Source organism: Uranotaenia lowii, chromosome 2 (assembly GCF_029784155.1).
Source record: "Uranotaenia lowii strain MFRU-FL chromosome 2, ASM2978415v1, whole genome shotgun sequence".
NCBI lineage: Eukaryota > Metazoa > Arthropoda > Insecta > Diptera > Culicidae > Uranotaenia > Uranotaenia lowii.
In genome coordinates, this window is record NC_073692.1 from 341,625,780 (window position 1) to 341,646,435 (window position 20,656).

At 34.0% G+C, this 20,656-nt stretch overlaps 1 protein-coding gene across 2 annotated transcripts in view; it reads right to left on the minus strand.

The window, feature by feature from the left end:
* Positions 1-536: 536 nt before the first annotated feature.
* The window catches only part of LOC129743911 (long-chain fatty acid transport protein 4), an 83,163-nt gene continuing 63,043 nt past the window's right edge, over positions 537-20,656 (minus strand). For both annotated transcript variants that reach the window (XM_055736149.1, XM_055736148.1), the window contains exons 4-10: positions 20,358-20,459; positions 18,792-18,960; positions 2,068-2,269; positions 1,809-2,001; positions 1,398-1,746; positions 1,247-1,337; positions 537-1,180 (exon numbers count right to left, since the gene is read on the minus strand). In XM_055736149.1, coding sequence (XP_055592124.1) covers positions 872-1,180; positions 1,247-1,337; positions 1,398-1,746; positions 1,809-2,001; positions 2,068-2,269; positions 18,792-18,960; positions 20,358-20,459 — 1,415 coding nt within the window. In that variant the 3' untranslated portion in view covers positions 537-871. The remainder of the gene's footprint in view (positions 1,181-1,246; positions 1,338-1,397; positions 1,747-1,808; positions 2,002-2,067; positions 2,270-18,791; positions 18,961-20,357; positions 20,460-20,656) is intronic.

Here is a 20,656-nt window from a genome sequence, read left to right on the forward strand (position 1 = left end):
AAAAATAAAATAAAAAAAAAGATATTTGATGATTTTTTTTTCGAAATTATTTATTTAAATTTTTGTGTTTTTGACTGCTTATTTGAAAGCTGTGTAACCGTAGGTTTTAAATAAAAAATCTCAAAAAACTGCTTTACAGAGCCAGGAGATTTATTGATTTATATAACCTTTGCAAAACATTTCATGAAATTATTAAAAGCTCTAGCAAGCAAAGTCGGCCATTTTTAAATACTTTTCAATAGGTTCAGATTTTTTATTTTGAAATGCTGCTTATCATGTTAGCAAAAAATGAAGCTTAAAAATAGTTAAAATAAAGAAAAAATGAATTTAAAAGCCCTTCTAGAAATGTTGGTCTTTGTTCTACAAAGAAGACTATGGGTCTTGAATGCATAATTTTGGCAAAAAAAAAAGATTTGATTAACTTTTTCATGTGTTATCCCCAAATTTTACTCACCAGACTGGGAGTGCGATTTAAGTAGGCGTATTACTAGCGGGTGTATTGTTGGATTTTGGAAAACTTTCAGGAAAAATAAACGTTTTCAGTTACATCAATAATCATTTATTCATTAAAACTTATGCTAAAAGCTTCTAGAGTATGAACCTATGTATGTCTATTCTAAACTTTATCTATTGATGGCAAAAGTAACAATCATTCAACTCAACCTTGAGATTCTCAACAATCAAGTAACTTAAAATCATTCCGCATGCCTCCTCTATCTAGCTATTCGACAAATTAAAACAAAATCAAAATAAATTCACCTTACTATCAGTCAAATGGAATAGAATTTTGTGTTTTTGTTCTGACTCTAAATCTGTCTTTTTGGTTTCGATAACTTGTGCCTGGTGCTAATCTTTTCTTCGGGTTGACAACTCAAAACTTGCCCTTTCCGCTGCTAACGATTTTGTAGTCCTCCTCACTAAAAAGTTTGTATTTGCCATCGTTCTGCAAGAAGTAGATGGGATCCTTGATCTTGTTGATGTCAAAGCCGTCCAGTTGAAGGTCTCGTTTCTTAAGTTTGAAAGTCGCTGTCATCGGAACTTCGGATAGTACCCGAATGAAAAGTGGTCGAGCGTAGGCCGGCAGACTGCCCCGAACTCCGGCGGCCAATTGGTCCAAATCGATTTTACCCTCGGTATCAACTATGGCGGCCATTCCAGCTTTGCCCTCGGTTCCGGGAATCTAAAACGTATTGAACAGTAGACGTATTGATTTAGATATTTAGAACATATAGCTTTTTAGACTTACATCAACACCATAAACAGCACAATCCTTCAATCCAACAATATTTGTGATGACGCCCTCAACTTCCGAAGTTGCAACATTTTCACCGCGCCATCTAGTGGATTTAAAAAAAAGGTTATTTTTTTGTATATGAATCAAAAAGCTCAATCCCTACCTGAAGGTATCACCAGTTCGGTCCTTGAAGTAGTAATATCCGTAAAGATCAGCTACCAAAATATCACCGGAATTGAAATACATATCCCCTCGAACGAACACATCTTTCAGTACTTTCTTCTCCGAAGCTTTCTTGTCCGCATAGCCTTGGAATGAGTTCAGCGCATTTTTAAGATTGATTTTCCCGATGAAAACTCCTGGCTCGCCTGGCTTACATCGAATACAGAACCCTTCCGAGTTACGAATAATCTCGCCAGTTTCTTCCTCGCAACGGACCAATGTGACCGGATAGAAGGCCTTTGCAAAAGCAGGAACGAATCCTACCGCTCCAATTGTGTTGTCCAAATTCACTGAAAAAATAAAGGTGTAAGATTTAATAAAAATTAAATTTCAAAATCAATTGAATACTCACTCAAGTTAGAATTTCCCTCAGTTGAGCCGTAAAATTCGGCGATCTGCTTCACATTGAACCGACTCATGAACTGGGTCCAAATCTGAGGCCTCAACCCATTGCCAAACATGATTCTAACTTTATGCTGAGTATCAGTCGCCTTTGAAGGAGTTGTCAACACGAACCGACAAATTTCTCCAATGTATTGTGCCACCTATAAAAGTACACATAGGTAATAACTAATATTCTCAATTTAAAAAAAAACCAAAACATCAATTACCGTGCACTCATATTTGATGCAGTCGCTGAAAAAGTTTGAGGCAGAAAACTTTTTCCTGAGAGCAGCTGTTAGACCACACAGAAGCACTGTTCCTACTCCTACCATTCCGCCCGCTGAGTGATACAACGGTAGTGAGTTGTAGATTATGTCGTCGTCCCGAAGGTTCAACATGTAGTAGCTGCCGGTGCCCATCATGATATATCTGAAAAGAGAATTATGTGTTTTGGTCAAAGTTTTCAATAAAATGTTAGTTATTGAAGCCGTTTAACTTCCCTACAACATAGGAAACGAAGAACATTATTTCAATACCGAAGCGTTAGCCAATCATAAGGAAAAATTGTGCCTGACCTCTAAATTTTTAGATATGCAGTACGTAATTCACAGGGCTTATATCATAACCCAAATGTTCAAGGGAATCTAGACAATCTTATATCGATTAAGGTGGCACTAAGCCTGTTTTCCCACGTTTGGAATGAAAACACATTGTTTGAAATATTACTAAATTCAGTTATACAGATCATCGGTTAAACGAGGGACAATTACGACGAAAGTTATTTAATACATTCTATAAATCACCGTAATGTATGTATGTTACTTAATTTATCAGCTTTATCGGTGAAAAATGATGTCCTTTTTAGTAGAGACATTCTAAGATTATGCATTTTTTTTTATAGATGGATAGAAAGTTAGAAGTAATGAAAAATGGTGAAAATGAGCGGGTAGAATTTATTTAGAAGCATTATCATCACATATCAAATTTTTGTTCAGCACGGGCCAACTAATATGAAGTGGTAAGATAAAGTTGCATCCACACATTAGTAGTCCAAGGGTGGTTTGCCCCACAAGCGGAAAACTTGCAGTGCGAACGAACTGCAAGTTGTCCACACTGGCATATTCGAGCGGCCGAATATTCTGCGCCGAATACCACCCAAAAACCGCTAAGCCGAATATTCGGCTCACCGAATAGTTAAGCTAAGAAATCGGCCATAAGTGCCGAATAGGTCGAATACTTATTGTAAAAATTTAAATAATAACAAACTTTTAACATTTTTTCAAATGATTCTGAATAATTAATAAAATATCCAAAACGAATGTTGTAAATTCAAAACTTTATGATTTCAGACAAAAACCTTAGGTGTATTCGTGTATCTTGCACTGTAGATCATACAGAAGTATGCTGACCAGTATCGCTTTATATTTACTTTGATAATAGTTTATTCCAGATTTTCTGGATATATCCAGGCTTGAATACAAATCTTAATTAGATTCGAGATAAATTAAATCTTGCCGGGATGTCCAGATATTGTTTAAAACTTCCCAGGCTTATTCAGATTATTTGCTAAATCATATAAAAACAACTCAAATTTCTCTTTAAATTTTTTAGATATTGTGTTCAATAACGACTTTAAAAAAATCAAAATGAGCATAAGTTTTGCCCTTTTTTAAATTGTTTTTCAAAAATCGCTCTGAATGCATGACCGTGTGGATACGCGTGATTGGAAGTATGGTATGCTTAAGGTTAAAGTTCATCTTGTTTAAAACATCTATTTTGAAGATATCGTGCTCAAATTCGAGCTTAATCTAATTCGATATCTAATAAGCAATTTCAAATTGCTTGGCACCTGTTTCGGCATATTTTGTCCCAGATTTCATAGAAACACAATCTCTTTGGTGAGAAACGCCTTAGAAGCGACAAGTCATCCTGTCCTGTCAGTTATTGGTGACATTTCAAAAATCAGAAAGATCCCTACTTGAAAAAAAAAATCTTGTAATAATTCATGCGTTTTTGTGAAGCATTAAACCTTGTCTGAGATCTACGACACCATTTTGATCAGCAGCTCGATTCCTTGGCCAAGAGACAATCAAACCAACAGTCAAAAGATCAGCATACTTCGCTTATTCGTTACAAGTCTTGTGAACCATTGTATGCTAAAGAGGGAACGCGATTTTGCTGTACAAGGAACGAAAATAAAATGTCCCTTACCAATAATTCTGGTAGACTAAAGAAAACTCCAATTATCAATGAGAAGGCTAAAACTTTGGAGACAATTATTGATTGGTGTAGTCACTTTTATGAGCCACCACATACCTGTTCATCGACATTTGATGAAATCAATCAATTTAAAGTCACACAACAAAATCCACAACAAGATCCTCTTAAAAACGTGAAAAAAAACAGATCAACCTGATTAAATATTCATTTTTGAAAAATCATGGCATCTGGCTACCTTTAATAACTAGTAACCTTAATTTATTTTTTGCAAATGATAGAGAACTTTAACTAGATAATTTCATCAGAACGTTTAAAGACTCTAAAATCAATAACTTGCTTGTTAAAATAATATTTCTGAAAATAGGAGAAGAAAATTTATCAGTGTTGCTAGTTTCTTTTCATGAAGAAAATGCTCAGTTTAGGACGCTTTAATTTTTTTCCTTGTAACTCCTACCCCTTAGCAGTCTCCATATATTGGAAATTAATTTGCATCGGGCAAAATATTCAAGATAAACCAAAAAAGTGATATTCTCCAAACAGATTTTTGCGTTTTTTCCACACAAATTTTCAAATCAAAATTCGGGTACCTTATTCTCATTAGATAAAATCTGCAAAAATTATGCCGTTCGTTTTGACCGCAAAATAAACTTTTTAGACCCTAGCGTTTTTGAAATTCGAAAAAAAGTTACAATTCAACACATCTTGATGCACAATTTATGCACCAATTCCTATCTAAAGTGTTCAGAATTCGGGTGCTCACAAAAAACTAAAAATGACCAAAACATTCACAGGCCAATTTTTTTCTGATCTAATCCTGAACAATTAAATGATGTTTTTTTTTATACTTTGTTTATTTGAAACGGCTCATACCGAAGGTTTTAAAGACCCAAACCCTTGTTTTTGTATTTACAATTCATTAACTTGTATACTTGAAGAAAATAGAATAAAGAAAAAGGGAAGACGAATTTACACACGAAGATCTATAGATTTAAAGTAAAGGTATAATTCGAACATGTAATCTAGGTCCACCGCAGCCAACACATCCCTCACTGGAACGTTGATGATGTTAAATCTCTTTAAATCTAAATGTGTAATGCATTTAAGAAATTTCAGAATAACGAACTGTAAACTCCAAAAAACTTGGACTTGAACTAAGTAGACACATTTCACAGTGACGTGAAATAGATTTTCCGGACTTTTTTGATCTGTTATGATTCTAAAAGTCAACCAATTTACTTGAAAATGAAAAAAATAGTAGCAAACGGTCGCAAATTGAATTTCCTTCAATATAAATAAAATTTGATCATTAATAAGTTGAAGTAGTTGGTGTTGTGATCGATTACTTTTGTGATTCTAGAATTGATCATTTTTTACTTCACTACATGCTACTTCGATTTCCTGTCCTCTCTGTAGAAATACAATGAGCGAAATAAAAATAGCACCACTATGTGTTTTGCTCGTTAAAATATGAATGGTTGAAAATTACGAAAATTTTCTTCCACAGATTGTTCTGAATTGCTTAATGTATAAATCAAGTATGAGTTTGCTTTGTTTGGAAGTAGCAATTGGCATTGAGGACCAAAAATATGAAAAAAGGGGTGCGAAATAAGAATACCACCACTTGAGTTTTTCAACAAAAACAAGATTATTTTTAAAAATTCACTGTGTAAAAGTGAATAATAATGCTTCTACGAATTATTTCAATAGATAATTGCATTTTAGGAGTTTTCCAGAATTCCAAAGGTTTTCAAAGGTATTAAATGGTGGTTTAAAGAGATGCTCCTCTAGCGTTAAGGAATTTGATATTTGCAGCTATTATTGTTTCGCTCACTGTAGGTTATCAGTGTTTTCATATAAGTTGTAAAGAAAACAATTACGTACAATTTTGATGTTCATAATTTCTCGATTGAACAACAACAAACATAGTTATGCCTCTTTAAAGTTGTGACGTGAATTCAATCAGTTTAAACAGAACAGGGTAGAGCCTGCAAACTTTATATAGGTACATTTTTAAAAGTGATATTTTTCTCATTTATCATAAATTTTCGGTATGTTTTCGTGAATTTTTTCCTTATTTTTATTAGCATTTGAAGAGCAATATATTGAGGAATCATACGTAAAAATACTACTCTCACAGTCTACATTTAAAGATTTACCAAAAATATTTTTTTAATTTTTTTTTCAATTGTTTGTTTTTTTTTATCTAAAAACTAGCTGATCCCGTACGAACTTCGTTTTTTTTTATTTCAAAGCTTGAATTTTGTATTTGGTTGGTAACATTTTCACCAAAAAAATTGCTTAAAATACTTAACAGAATTTGCAAGCGACCTATTTGCTTGTCTACCAAACGGAAATTTAAAATTAGAAATTGTTTGACCGTCGAAAAGAACAGCCGTGTACGAATTTTTGTCTTTTTCGGATGCATAACAACGACATTATGTCTAACATATTTTAAAGGTAATATTAACGACTCCCATTCTGTCGTCTGATTAAAAAATTTAATTCATAAATCAATTGTCAGTTTTGTAAAACACCTGTGAATGAATTGTTGTCTGGATTTCATGCATAATAAAACAATTATTGCAAAAACATTAAACAGTAAATGTGGACGACCCCTTTTCTATCGTCTAATAGAAAATTTGTTATCAGGAATCGATTCCTCGTCCTACAAAACTCTCGTGTTTAAATTTTTGCCTCGACATGATGCCTAACAACGTAATTATTGCAAAAAAAAATCGAAAATATTAAGACGAACTCTTTAACTGATTCCTTGTCAAAATTTGACACGTGAAATCAATAACATGTGCTGTAAAACTCCCATGTGCAAATTTTCACTATAATCCGATGAATAATCAAGACAATGGGGCTTATTCTGAGAGTCACGTGACGTGATGTGCAAAATTTCACATCGTTGTGCCGACTCCATAAATCACTCTAGGCTAGAAGTTTCAGCTAAAATGTCCTGTGATCAATTTTTGAAGCTCATTCATACTAACGTTTCTTCTCTGAATCATTTCCTAGTGTCAGGATAAAGAAGTGAAAACTTCTATGTGTAAATTTTCATCTCTATCCAATGCATAATAACGTCAATACCGCAAAAACATTGAACAGTTTATATGGACGACCCCTTTCGCAGACCTCTGAATTAAAATTCGACTCCTGAAATCAATTACTCGATCCTTGAAACTCCCACGTATCAAGTTTCCATCTTAATACAATGTATTCAAGCATTAATATCGCAAAAAACAATGCCACCTTTGGCCGACCTTTCACTCTGAATTTGAAACCTGGAATCGATTGATCGTTCCTCAAAATACTCTTATGCTAATTTTCATCAAAAACAAATTAATAATAACTCCAATATCGCAAAAACAATGAACAGTTGATATGGAGGACCCCTTTTGTCGACCCCTTCTACAAAATTTGATAACTGGAATCGGTTGTCCGTTCCGTAAAATCCCCGTCTGTAAATTTTCATCATAATAACGCCAATATCGTACAAACATAAAAAAGTCGATATGGACGACCCCTTTGGCCGACCCCTGACCCTAAGTTCAATACCTGGAATCGATTGCTCGTCCCTCAAAACACTCATGTGCAAATTTTCATATCAATCCAATGCATAATAACTTCAATATAGTAAAATCACTGAACAGTTCATATGGACGACCCCTTCTGCCGACCCCTGACACAAAATTTAATACCTGGATTCAATTCCTCATCTCTCAAAAACCCCTATGTGCAAATTTTTGTCACAATCCGACAAAAAATAACGTCAATATCGTGAAAACAATATTTGTCTTGTATGGACGACCCCCTTTAAAAGGGGTCATCCGAAAATCTGAAAACGTTTTTCATCATTCCTGGTCCTAATGAGCATCCATGCCAAATTTCAGCTCTCTGGCTCTTAAGATGGCTTAGCCTATAGAGGACAAACAAACAAACAAACCCACAGAAATTGCTTTTTATATATAGGGGAGAATGAGGATACTTGATCCCTGGGGATACTTGATTCCTTAGCTATATCTCGAAACTGGAATGTCTTACAAAGATCAAATGTTCTAGAAAAATGTGCCAAAATGAGCAAAATAACAATGCTTGTAGTTTAAAAAATTTTAACAAAATAATTGTGTGAGTAATTGATCTTTGTTTGAAAAATTTCACAAAATGTAACTTGAAGATCTTTTTTCATCACTTTAAAATGTTCCTTACATGGGAAAATTATGAAAAAAAATATTTGTTCCGATGTATCAATCGTTCGAGCATAAAATGAATTTTATAATGCCATATTTTCAAAGCAATGGAAAACTCTCAACTTTTTTCAGAAAAAGTTTTCTAAAATGTTGATTACGGGTACAATTGATCCCCTAGAGTTGGGTACAATTGATCCCCCTTCTAAACGGCATATTCTTCTTCTGAATTGATCGTTATGATTGTTGATTACGAAATTACTAATATTTATCCAAAAACTAATATTTATCAAACAATTGTCTGAAGAAAAGAGCATAAATAATTAATTTTCTATTAATTATAAAAAATAGCGCCTTTAAGTATGCAATGTTATTAGCGTTGAGACAAAGTTATAGAATTTTCTTCTTATGTCTGCTATAAATTGTGAAATGAGAACAAACATGACCAAAATAGTCAATAAACATTCTATCTTAGGGTTTTGTTTGATTTTTATACAAGGATTAGGGCTTCTTGAATAAAAGATCAAGTCTCCTCTAATAGGGGATCAAGTCTCCCCTAACTTCAGAAAAATCGCAATTTTTTCACTCCCACGAAAATGCTTCTAGTTCATCAACGGGTTCAAGTATCGTTCTAATTTTTGGAGCATAGAAACTTGAAGTTACAAGCTGTCAGAAAATGTCAAAGATGGCGAGTTGCTAAATTTTTCCAAAAAGATATGGTGAAAATAAGAAAAGGGGATCAAGTATCCCCACTCTCCACTATAGACTAGCTGATCCCATACGAACTTCGTTTCGCTTTGAACTTGGAATATGTAATAAACAGTTTGTATGAAAGTCAGTTGCCGAGAATTTTCCAGATGCACTTTCGATTTCATTGTTAAGTAATAATTGCAAAAATATTGGACGATTACTTTTTCTGTCGTCTGCTACTAAATATGAAATAAGAAAATAAGAAAACCCCGTGTATAAACTTTGACTCGATCGTTGCATAACAACACTATTATTTCCAAAAAGTTATACCCCTTTCGGTGGCCTCTTCTACAATCTTCGATATCTGAATTTGTTCGCCCTTTCCTCAAAACTCCCGTGTGCAAATTTTCAAAGCAATCCATTGCATAATAACGTCAATTTTGCTAAAAACAGTGACAATTTAATTATTATGGACGACCCCTTTCGTTGTCCCCTGCAAAACATTTGACATCTGAAATCGATCGCCCGTCCCCGAAAACTACCTTGTGCAAATTTTCATCCCAATCCGATGTCAAATAACGACGATATTGCAAAAATATTGAAAGGTTAATACGGACGACCCCCTTTGCCTGCCGCTTACGCTGAATGTAATACCTGAAATCCATTGCTCATCCCTCAAAACTCTCGTGTACCAATTTTCATCTGAATCCGATGTGTAATAACGACAACATCGCATTAGCAGTGAATAGTTAATATGGACGACCCCCTTGGCCGACCCCTGTTTTTAATTTGGATAAGTGAAATCAATTGTTTGTCCGTAATAACTCCTATGTGCAAATTTTCATCCCAATCCGATGTATAAAAACGTCAATATTACTAAGATATTGAAAAGTTGATATGGACGACCCCTTTTGCCGGCCGCTTACACTGAATTTGATACCTCAAATCGATTGCACGTCACTCAAAACTATCGTGTACAAATTTTCAGCTGAATACGATGTATAATAACGTCAATATCGCAAAAACAGCGATCAGTTAATATGGACGACCGGGCAGTGCACTATGGGACAGCCCCATACAATGAGGCGGCAAAAAGTATAATTTTACTATTTATGAACTTTTTTGAAGATGAAATGAGTTGTTTACATTCGAAACCCAATATAAACTATTTTCGGATTTGGTTTAACATGTGTGCTCAGAAAGGGCAATAAAATTGGAACATTAACTCGTAAAAATGCATAGTGTAGTTTTCAAACAATAACTTATTAAATAAACTTATTTCGGAAATGCGTGCATCTTTTTAATTTCAGTGTACACAAAAAATATGTGAGAGATTAAAGCAAAACCACTCAGGGTGTTTTTGTTCAAGATTATTCAGTTTTGTATGAAGAATTAAAGAGTACACGCAAAAAATGCAGTGTTAAAGTTTTATAATTTTTGCGAAATAAGTATTTTTTAAAAAATCTCAGTTATTTCAACAGATATCAAAATTCTATCATAGCTTTTGATCACAATCACAAAGATGAAGGAAAACGTAGAAAATTTAAAATCAGTGTTAAAATCAGAGAGCGAGAATATTCTTGATGAAGTCAAAAGTGTTTTGGAAGAAAATATTAAAAATCTTCCAATACAATCGAAAAAAATAATAAGTCTTGATACTCCATCTGGCCCTAGTGCTAATTTACGATCTAGGAAGAGAGCTCGTCTGGAAAAAAGCGCTGATGAAAACCCAGAAGATGATCCCATTTTAATAGAAAGCAACCAGACTCCAACCTTTGCTGATCTTTTAAAAGGTAAAAATCGATTTTCCGAAAAAACGCCCCTGAAAAAAAGAGAGCCAATGGTTATAGTTAAGCCTAAAGAGGGAGAACAAACATCTAGAGAAACTAAGGAAGCTTTACGTGCCAAAGTAGATAGATCTGCTGCTAAAATACAAACCGTTAGAGAAGGATATAATGGTAGGGTGATTCTCGGTGTTAATAGTTCCGACAACTTAGAATCAGTAGTCTCAAACGTACAAGATTTATTAGGAGAAAACTATGATGTATCCATGTCTATGCCGATCAAACCACGACTCAAAATAACAGGATTATCGGAAAAATTATCGGCCGAAATCCTTCAACAATGCCTAACAGACCAAAACGAATATTTGAATATCAAAAATTTAAAGCTTGTTACTAGTTTTGCAAGTAAGTATATGAATTACACACAATATACAGCAATCATTGAGGTCGATTTGGCCTCACAAGAAACTATGCTTGAAATGGGCCGTGTAAACATAGGATGGGATAGCTGCAGAGTAGTCGAATCGTTTAGCATAATGCGTTGCTTCAAATGTTGTGCATATGGTCATAAGAGTGCAGACTGTAAAAACATTGAAATCTGTTCACGTTGCGCTTTAAATCACAGAACTTCCGATTGTAAATCAGACTTTAGGATCTGTATAAATTGCAAAAACATCAACAAAGAGCGGAACATGAACCTGGATATAAATCATTTTGCTTACAGTGAGGAATGTCCCGTTTATAAAAAAATGGTTGCGAATAAGCGTCGTTTCATAGATTATGCTCAATAGCAATCCCACAAACTAAGCAAAAATCATCCAGCTGTTATTTATTTAAACTGTGGAGGTATGACTACAAATTTTGAAGAAATTCGTTTAATGATGCACACGATCAAACCGAAATTATTATTGCTATCTGAGACACATGTAACACAAGCACTGGGAGAAAATCTTTTTCAAATAGCAAACTTCCGTTCCATAAGTTGTTATTCTGACTCGAGACACACAGGAGGCGTGATGATGTATATACACACAAGTATGAAATACAAGGTCTTACTAAATGAACAGAAAGATAAAAATTGGTTCCTTGGAATAGAAATTTACAATGGACTAACTGCCGGACGATACGGTATTCTGTACCATTCGCCAAACGAAAGCGATGCAAATTTTCTGAAGGTTTTAGAAGAAAACTGGCTTGATGATTTCGTAGATTTGTCTAAGTTCAACTTAATTGTTGGAGACTTCAATATCAATTGGTCTAATTCGGTTAATTCTGCAAACTTAAAGAATGTGATGTCCTCGTACAACTTAAATCAACATGTCAAAGACTACACTCGCATAACACGTACTAGCCAAACAATAATTGACTTGGTATTTTCGAACTGTGATATCAGTGTTTGTGCCGTCAATGATTTTAAAATATCTGACCATGAAACTCTATGTATACATGTTGCTAGCAATGTTAATAATGTTGAAGATACTTTTGTCCGGGTAAAGTGTTGGAAAAACTATTCTCGAGAAAATCTACTCACTTTATTGAGAAAACACAAGCAAGAAACAAATTTAGATCAGCTATCCAATGATCTACATGACAAAGCAAATAATCTTGTACAAATTGTCAAAAGATGTGTTAATAACCTAGTGGTTTATAAATTAATAAAAGCCAAACAATCAAATAAATGGTATGATTTCAGACTTGTTGAAATGAAAAGAAAAAGAGATAAAGCATATACAAAATTTCTACAATGTAACTCTGATTTTACATGGTTGGTATATAAAACGTACAGAAATGAATACTCCTGTTGCTTACGGAGAAAAAAACAAGAGTGGATTCAGCGTACAATTGAAGAAAACAGAGATAATAGTAAGGAGTTGTGGAAAACTCTCAGAAGGCTTTTAAGTCCAAATGCACCTAATCCAAGTCTAATTGAATTTGGCGGAGAAGTTGAACTAGACGAAACCAAAATCGCAAATAAATTCAATGATTATTTCATCCAAAGCGTTGAAGAAATTAGCAACTCTATTAAAGCAGAGCCCGAACCAATGCAACTTAGAGGAGTTTACACCCAAAGCAAATTAACTCGTTTCTCGCCCATCACGCTTGAAAAACTTAAGAAAATTATATGGACAATGGCATCATCTTCTGGTGCGGATGAGGTTAGTTGCAGAGTTTTAAAAGATGCATTTGATGCTATCGGTGAAAATATTTTAACCATAATAAATGAGTCACTGCGGACTGGAATTGTTCCCCGCTCTTGGAAAGAATCTTTGATTGTCCCAATAGAAAAAGTCAATGGTACATCGAAAGCAGAAGAATTTCGTCCAATTAATATGCTTCCTCTGTACGAGAAAGTATTGGAGTTAGCAGTTAAGGAACAATTAATAAATTATATTGACACGTATAAACTGCTTATCCCAGAACAGAGTGGCTATCGTAAGAATCACTCTTGTGAGACAGCTTTAAACTTGGTGTTGGCCAAATGGAAAGGAATGTTGGAGAAAAGGCAAAAGATAATCGCAGTATTTCTAGATTTGAAACGCGCATTTGAAACAATTTCACGCAGAAATCTTATAAAAACTCTATGGAAATACGGTATAGAGGGCACAACTCTGAATTGGTTCCAATCGTATTTAGAATGCCGTTATCAACGAACGAAGTATACCACTGTGATATCCAATACCAAAGAAACCAAGGTCGGGTACCACAAGGAAGTGTGCTTGGGCCCTTGCTTTTTATTTTATACATTAATGACATGAAACGAATCCTGAACCACTGTGATATAAATTTGTTTGCTGACGATACTGTAATATTTATTGCTAATGACAATGCTGATGCTGCTGTTGTACAACTGAACTGTGAAAACTTAAGTAAATGGCTGAATTTTAAAATGTTGAAACTGAATGTCTCGAAAACTAAATGTTTGATTGTCTCCAACAAGCCTGCAAACTGTGATATAGTTAATGTTAGTATCGATGGTGTGCGTCTTGAAATAGTTCACGAAATTAAGTATCTTGGTGTTATAATTGATGAAAAATTGAATTTCAAAAACCATATCGACTATGCTGTTAAGAAAATAGCACAAAAATTTGGAATTTTATGTCGGTTGCGTAATGATTTGACTCAATGGAGTCTTATTTACTTGTACAAGGCAATAATATCACCGCATTTTGATTTCTGCCCCTCAATAATATGCTTTGCAAATGATCAACAAATGGCTCGTCTACAGAGGCTTCAGAATAAAATAATGAGACTGATTCTAAGATGTGACCGAAGAACCCCTATTCAAATTATGCTGAGTACATTACAATGGCTCTCAGTTAAGCAGCGAGTGACGTATCATACCATGATCCTGATATTTAAAATTGTAAAAGGAATAGCGCCAGAATACCTCCAGGAAAGAATAATCAGAGGAACTGACCTGCATCGCTATGGAACTCGTTTTGCCAGTGAGATAAGAGCAGCTTCATTTTTATTAGCATCCACACAGAATTCGTTATATTATAAAGGAATAAAAATGTATAACACTTTACCTATGGACATCAAGCGAGAAGAAAACTTGACAAATTTTAAAAATAAATGTTTGGCGTTCGTGAAAAACAATATTAGGATATAGTACGTGTTAAAATAAGCTAGTAATTAAATTACATGATGATGATGAACTCAACTGAACAAACGTCTCTGGGCCGCACATGACAAATCTCAAAAGCAACGCGATCTGGGGCGCGGTAAAACCCTGAAAATGGACTCATGTGTGTGTGGGATGGGGCTACACCCCAAAATGTCCCTTTTCCCAGATGGTCCCTGTTCTTAAGTTGAAAAATTTGAAGCAGCAAAAGAAACAGCAAGAAAAAAAAAGCAATAAATAAAAAAGGCAATGATGGACGTACATGGGAACAAATCCAGTAAGATTCAACGAATCAATTGATCAAAGACTAAATGAGACAATTTATAAAAAATATCTATTAAGATAATCCAGCCCAATTTCCCATGTACGGGGGATAGTGGAGGGCCATCATCATCATCATTACAATCAATTACAATCATCTTTCTACACGTTATGCACAAAATTTGCTTAATGATGTTTAACATAAAACATACTATTTTTCCAAAATGATTAAAAATTACCCATTATTTGTTTTTATTATAACTTTGAAGGATGCAAATATATGCAACTATTTTTTCTTGCTTTCGAATTATTAGACTCTAAGCTATGTTTAAAAGTCAAAAAAAGTTTTGGGAAACGTAAGGCTTTTTCTTAGAGACCAAAATGTTTATACCTTTTGAGTAAATCATAAAATTACTCATTATTTACACTTTTTTGTTAACCGTGTAATAATGAAAAATATTTCGAAAAGAAGCTTAAAAAATAAGCTTTTCAACGATGTGTTGGGAATTGATGTAGCATTTCATTTAAAGGAGAAAGAAGGATTTGAATATTATTGGATCAAAAGTATATTTTTCAAAATTTTCTAAGTCTGATGTCTGTGAAACCATAAGTTTTTATGATAATGATCTGAAAAATTCAGGATATCTTAGTTAAATATAAAGCTACAAACTGGTATATGACAAATATCATTACGATGAAGTTTATTTTTGACTTTTTGCCGCCTCAAACCCCATAGTGCAGTGGTCGGAAAATCGCTCAAGAAAAGCAATCAGGAATGGTTTCTAGCTAGAATGATGCTACCTCCGAGTGCTGTGATACGCACGTGGTAAAAGTACCCATTGAATATATGTCGAAAATCAACACTAACTTGATACAAGAAGATATACCATGCCCCACCGGAGGCTACCGTTGCTATTCGTCACGTGGCTAATAGACGGTGATCGACATACTTGGTGATACATTTTGAACGTCTATCCTCGCATCATTGTTGATAACGTTCGTTATTGATAGACGGTCATGAATGTTTCAGATGGAAAAATTTGAAGAAATACCAGGACCAAAAAAGCCCTAGCACATGCTGGAAGATCTTATTTTTTATTGTTATACAATTTTAAAGTTTTGCCGTAAAATAAAAAATCCTTTTTTGTGACGTGAATTCGCTCATTTGCGACTGTTTTGGTTCGCTTTTTAAAACAACCCCATTATTGAATATAAACAAATTCTTTTTTGAACATAATGAAGCAGTCTTTGTTGGCTTCAAAACTTATTAAAAAATTCCAAAAAAAATCAATCCATATATTTTAATTAATTGTTTTGTGAAAGTTGTCAACATTTACACTTTTTCCAACAAAAAATTTGATTACCAAATTTATATAAAACATGTTCAAAATTTGTTTTTTCTCTTTTTTCGTTAGTTTAATGGGATTTGAGTTATCAAAGTTATTGACAAGTTTGAGATTTTTTGATACGCTAACACATGAAAACCACTTGTTAGCGGTACAAGTGCGTGGAATGTGTCGGTAGCATTTCATGTCCTTCAACCTGCAATCTGATTTTGTTTTTTTGAATTTTGATGCCAAATTTGGAGGCAATTGAAAATCACGTAACTCGTGAAACATAATTTCGTCGTTTTGACGAAATGTAGAAACGTAAGGTTGAACAGATGAGCTCCGAAAACCGATCGCACGAGCCTACATTTTTAGCCTGGATGGATTCAGTATCGTACACAATTAACACACTACGTATATACAGCATTTTGCGATTTTGCGAAGAAAAAAAAATCTGATTTACTGTGATTTTACCCAACAATTCTGTGACGGTTTTCTGTGATGCAATAACATATATTTTCTTAAAAAGCTATGAAAAGTTGATGTTTTTTCACAATTTACATGGGAAAAATCAGTTTATATTACCAATCGAATCGTATTTTTCCAGGACAAAGTAAGAAATAAAAAAAAATACAGAAAATATCTAATTTTGCAAATACGTACAAAATTTAAAAAATCTGTGAGACCTGTGAATATGACCAAAATTTTGTGTTCTGTGTTCTGTGATGAATGAAAAATTCTGTAAAATTACAGATTTTTCGGTGATTTCGACATTTTCGCAGTATAACACCGTAAAACAAGTATTATATGGCGAAACTTCATATTGCACTTTAATGGTCGTTTGATTCCAGAATCATTATGAATATATTTATGAATTTATGAATATATCCAAAAATAAAAATCTCTCGACAAATAAAGAATTAATGAAAAAAAAAATCTCTCGAGAAAACAGGAATAAGTAGACTCCGAATCTCACAGGTTGTTGGATGACTATAAATTGGTGTTTGTTTCTGCATCCAAACAAATAACTCCGTTATTTCACCAAGATAGGTTGATAATTTTTTAAAGTTTTCGGATCCTATTGGAAAATATTACTGTAGCAAAATCAACAATTTTTATAAAACAACATATTTTTTTAAAGCTATGCAATTATTGCAATACTTCTAATTTTTGTCGTTCACTTTAATCTAGAATCATTTTTCTCCAAGCCAACAAGAAAGTTTGGCTTTCAAGAAAAAAATAGAAAAAATATCTTTTCTTCTCCTTTCAGAAGTATATCAAAATTTGGAAATTCAAAGTTCACTTATTTAACCAATATTCCAATCGTTTATCGAACTTAAGCAAAGTTGCTTAATAAATTTAAACCTGGAAATAAAAGCTTTTGAACAAAAGTTGGGGATGCTTAAAATTGAGGATATCACAGGGATTTAAAAAGACATTTTTCTGTTTAACAATTTTGACGTACTGATTTTTTTGAGTACTGATGAATTTTTTATTTTTAAATCGCTATATCCTAAAAAATTCTATTTCCATCTCGATTATTGATTATTGATTATCGCATCCGGAGAATTTGGACAGACAAAAGTATATTTCTATGATTTTTCATCGAATACCTTCAATGAAAAGGTATCACATCACGTGTGCTCAATTTAGTTTAAAAAAAAGCAAGTAAAAGTTATATATTTGGTAAGAAGTCAACATTATATTTCCTATGTAGGAATTAATTAATTTTCATAAACAAATCATATCACTCATGAAGGTATGGAAATGAAGCAGAATCTTTTCATATTAAGTGTTATTAAGAACAAAATTTGTTACGAAAATGCATGTTGAGTTGTTACATACCATTTTTTTGCATACATTTAGGCGTTTTAGTTCTACCAGTTGCATGTGCTTCCGACTTGTTTCATAAAACGTGGAGCGGAAATGGATGCTTCTTGAATGATTTAAATGTTTATATTTCAATCCATCAACGAAACATTTAAAAACTCAGACAATTTCAATTCAAACTATACTATTACTGAGAAAAGGCTATGCTCGGCCCAAAAAAATGATTTCATTTGAGCCATTTCAGCGTGACGTCGCAAAGTTTGTGCAACATAATTTGAAAGCTCGAATGAAAATTTTAACGCATTATAGACTGCAAATACCGCAATAATAATTGTCTTATTTGAATCAACATTTTTGCCAAAAATTAAAAAAAAATGTTAAAGAATAAGAAAGACCGTTTCACCGTTCAAAGTAAAAGATCCTATCCTCTTTTCCTCAAATTACCTTTTCCAGGCTGATCGCTAGAAATGGGTAACTTGAGGAATTTCAAAATACAGATAAAAACGTTGCTCAGCTTGTACATAACAGATGGAGAGAAGCTCAGACGTTCAGCTAGGATTCTTAGAAAGAAACTATCATTAGGTTAATTAGTTGCTTGCCGGCAAACAAAGATGGGACTTGACAACTTTCAACATCTGTTTTACTCTAAACTGGGCTACACCATCCATCCATCAATTCGAATGTAATGTCCTTTTGCAAACTAAAACTCGTCCACCACTGATAGAGATGCAGAAGATGGTATTCGCATGGCAATTTGAAACTAAATTATGGAGTTGTCAAATTTTTTATGTAACAAATTGGAAAAAATTTCGTTTGAAAAGTAATCTGATTTCAATCCTAAAGTGAAATCACGTGAAACGTTTAAGGATAAACTTTTTAAATAAAAATGAGGGGTTTCGGTTATAGAGTTAAATATCAAAAAATTAAACATGTAGCTTTTCAAATTCGAGTAACTCCTAATTTCTTTTATGTTTTTTAGTAACCTTCCCACCATATAACCCTCTCGAGAACCCCTCAACTCACCTGGAATTCGTGATGACCGCCGCCTTGGGCATCCCGGTCGTTCCGGAGGTGTAGATGTAAACTAATTTATCTCTCGGTGATATATCATCCCAGATGGAACTTAAATCCACACCCGTCGTGGCTGGGTCGCTGTCCTCGCTGTCCAGCGCCTGTCGCAGGTTGTGGGATCCTGTGCCCGAAGAAAAGAGGTAGAGAGAAAGCATCAGCAACATCAGACGAAAAATGAAAAATATACTCCCGGTTTGGAAACAAAGCTTACGGGGTGTGTGTATTATGGGAAAACATACAGGATACTTCTCATTTTATTCATACAGCAGACAAAAGAATGTACACAGGGTTGTACAAAATTCATTCAAAGTTTGTCATTTTCATTGAAGAAAATTACCTTTGAAATTTTTAAACTAAATTTCTGGATGACAAAATGGATTTAAATTTTGTACGCATTTGACTAATGTACAAAGATGAATTAAATTTTGTTCTAACATTCTTTCACCCCCATCCCCATCTAAGAAAACCGATTTCGGAACTGCTGGAGCAGAAAGTTTTCTTCTGGGTGCAAAGATGATTTATGACCACCCATTATGTGTAGCGGTTAGGTGGAAGAACTCACTTTGAAAGACATTTCGTGAGCCACTTTTGGCAATCCTTGATGCATTTTCACCGAGCTTTCCGATCCTCCGAACAGGAGGGAGCAAGGCGTGTCGATTTAAGGGTTCAAATATGTAACATAGAAGTTAAGTTTATATGTTCGAATAATTGTATAGGTGTTGTTCAAGGGCGTTCAAGGCATTTTAAACTCTATGTGTAGTTCTCGTCGAGATGTGTCTTATTAATCAATATACTTTTTAGACTTCTTTTTTTCAAAATTTTCTATGAAATAGAGTAGAACTAATCGACTAAGCCTAATTGGGGAGGTCGAGCAGAAAACACCTTCAGAAAACAACCAAGAACCGGAAAATCCCTGGGAAATTTTCGTTTCGCTCGACCAGAACACGCGTGTTCCCTGATGTGCCGGGCAGCTTAGAAGAAGAATTGGTCCAGTTCCAATATATTCGGACGTTGCCAGAAACTGGACCAGATCAGCAGCAGCAGCAGCGAGACTATACAACACACAGTTCTCAGCTACTGATGGAGTTAGGAGGTTTACTATTAACCTAGTTGCTTCACACTTGCTTCACACGGACAGACTCCGTTATCACGATAGCAGAATGGAAAGGAAATACATCATCACAATCCGAATGTGTGCAATTTATGGGAAAATGCCAGCCGTTTCGGACAGTGTTGATAATGGGAGGATTTTTTCGCCCTTTTCTACGTTAGTTTTGCTGGTCGCTTTTGGGGAGGCCAGGTTATATGGCGTGTACTGCTTAAGCATACATTCTGTTAAAAATGAATTTCAAATAATCTATCATTCCATATTTCAGTTTCAGATTTGAATGCTGATGTGTAAATTTTTCTATTTTACATAAACTCATAAATGGTTTTTTTTTCGATGAACTATTATCGATAAAATTCAACAAACCGTTTAAAAGAGCTTTAAAATAGTTACTTATATGAGTAGCTTACCTGGAAGTTTTTCGATAATACTTTGTTCCGTAGATTCATCCGTAGAATAAACGAACGTTGGAAGGCCCTTCACGCCCTCTTGGCCAGCGATCTCGACGATAGCTATAAATGAGAAATGAAAATGCAAACAATGAAAATAAGTTTGAATTCCAGTTGAACATTTTATTTTATTTATCATCGAAAATAAATTTACTGTTTTAAATTGCTCGAAAAATTTGATCAAGACTATTTTAGAAGAGAAGAGTTCTTATGGGATATTATTGTGAAAAAAAAGTTTTTTGCTGTTATCGAAAAATCAA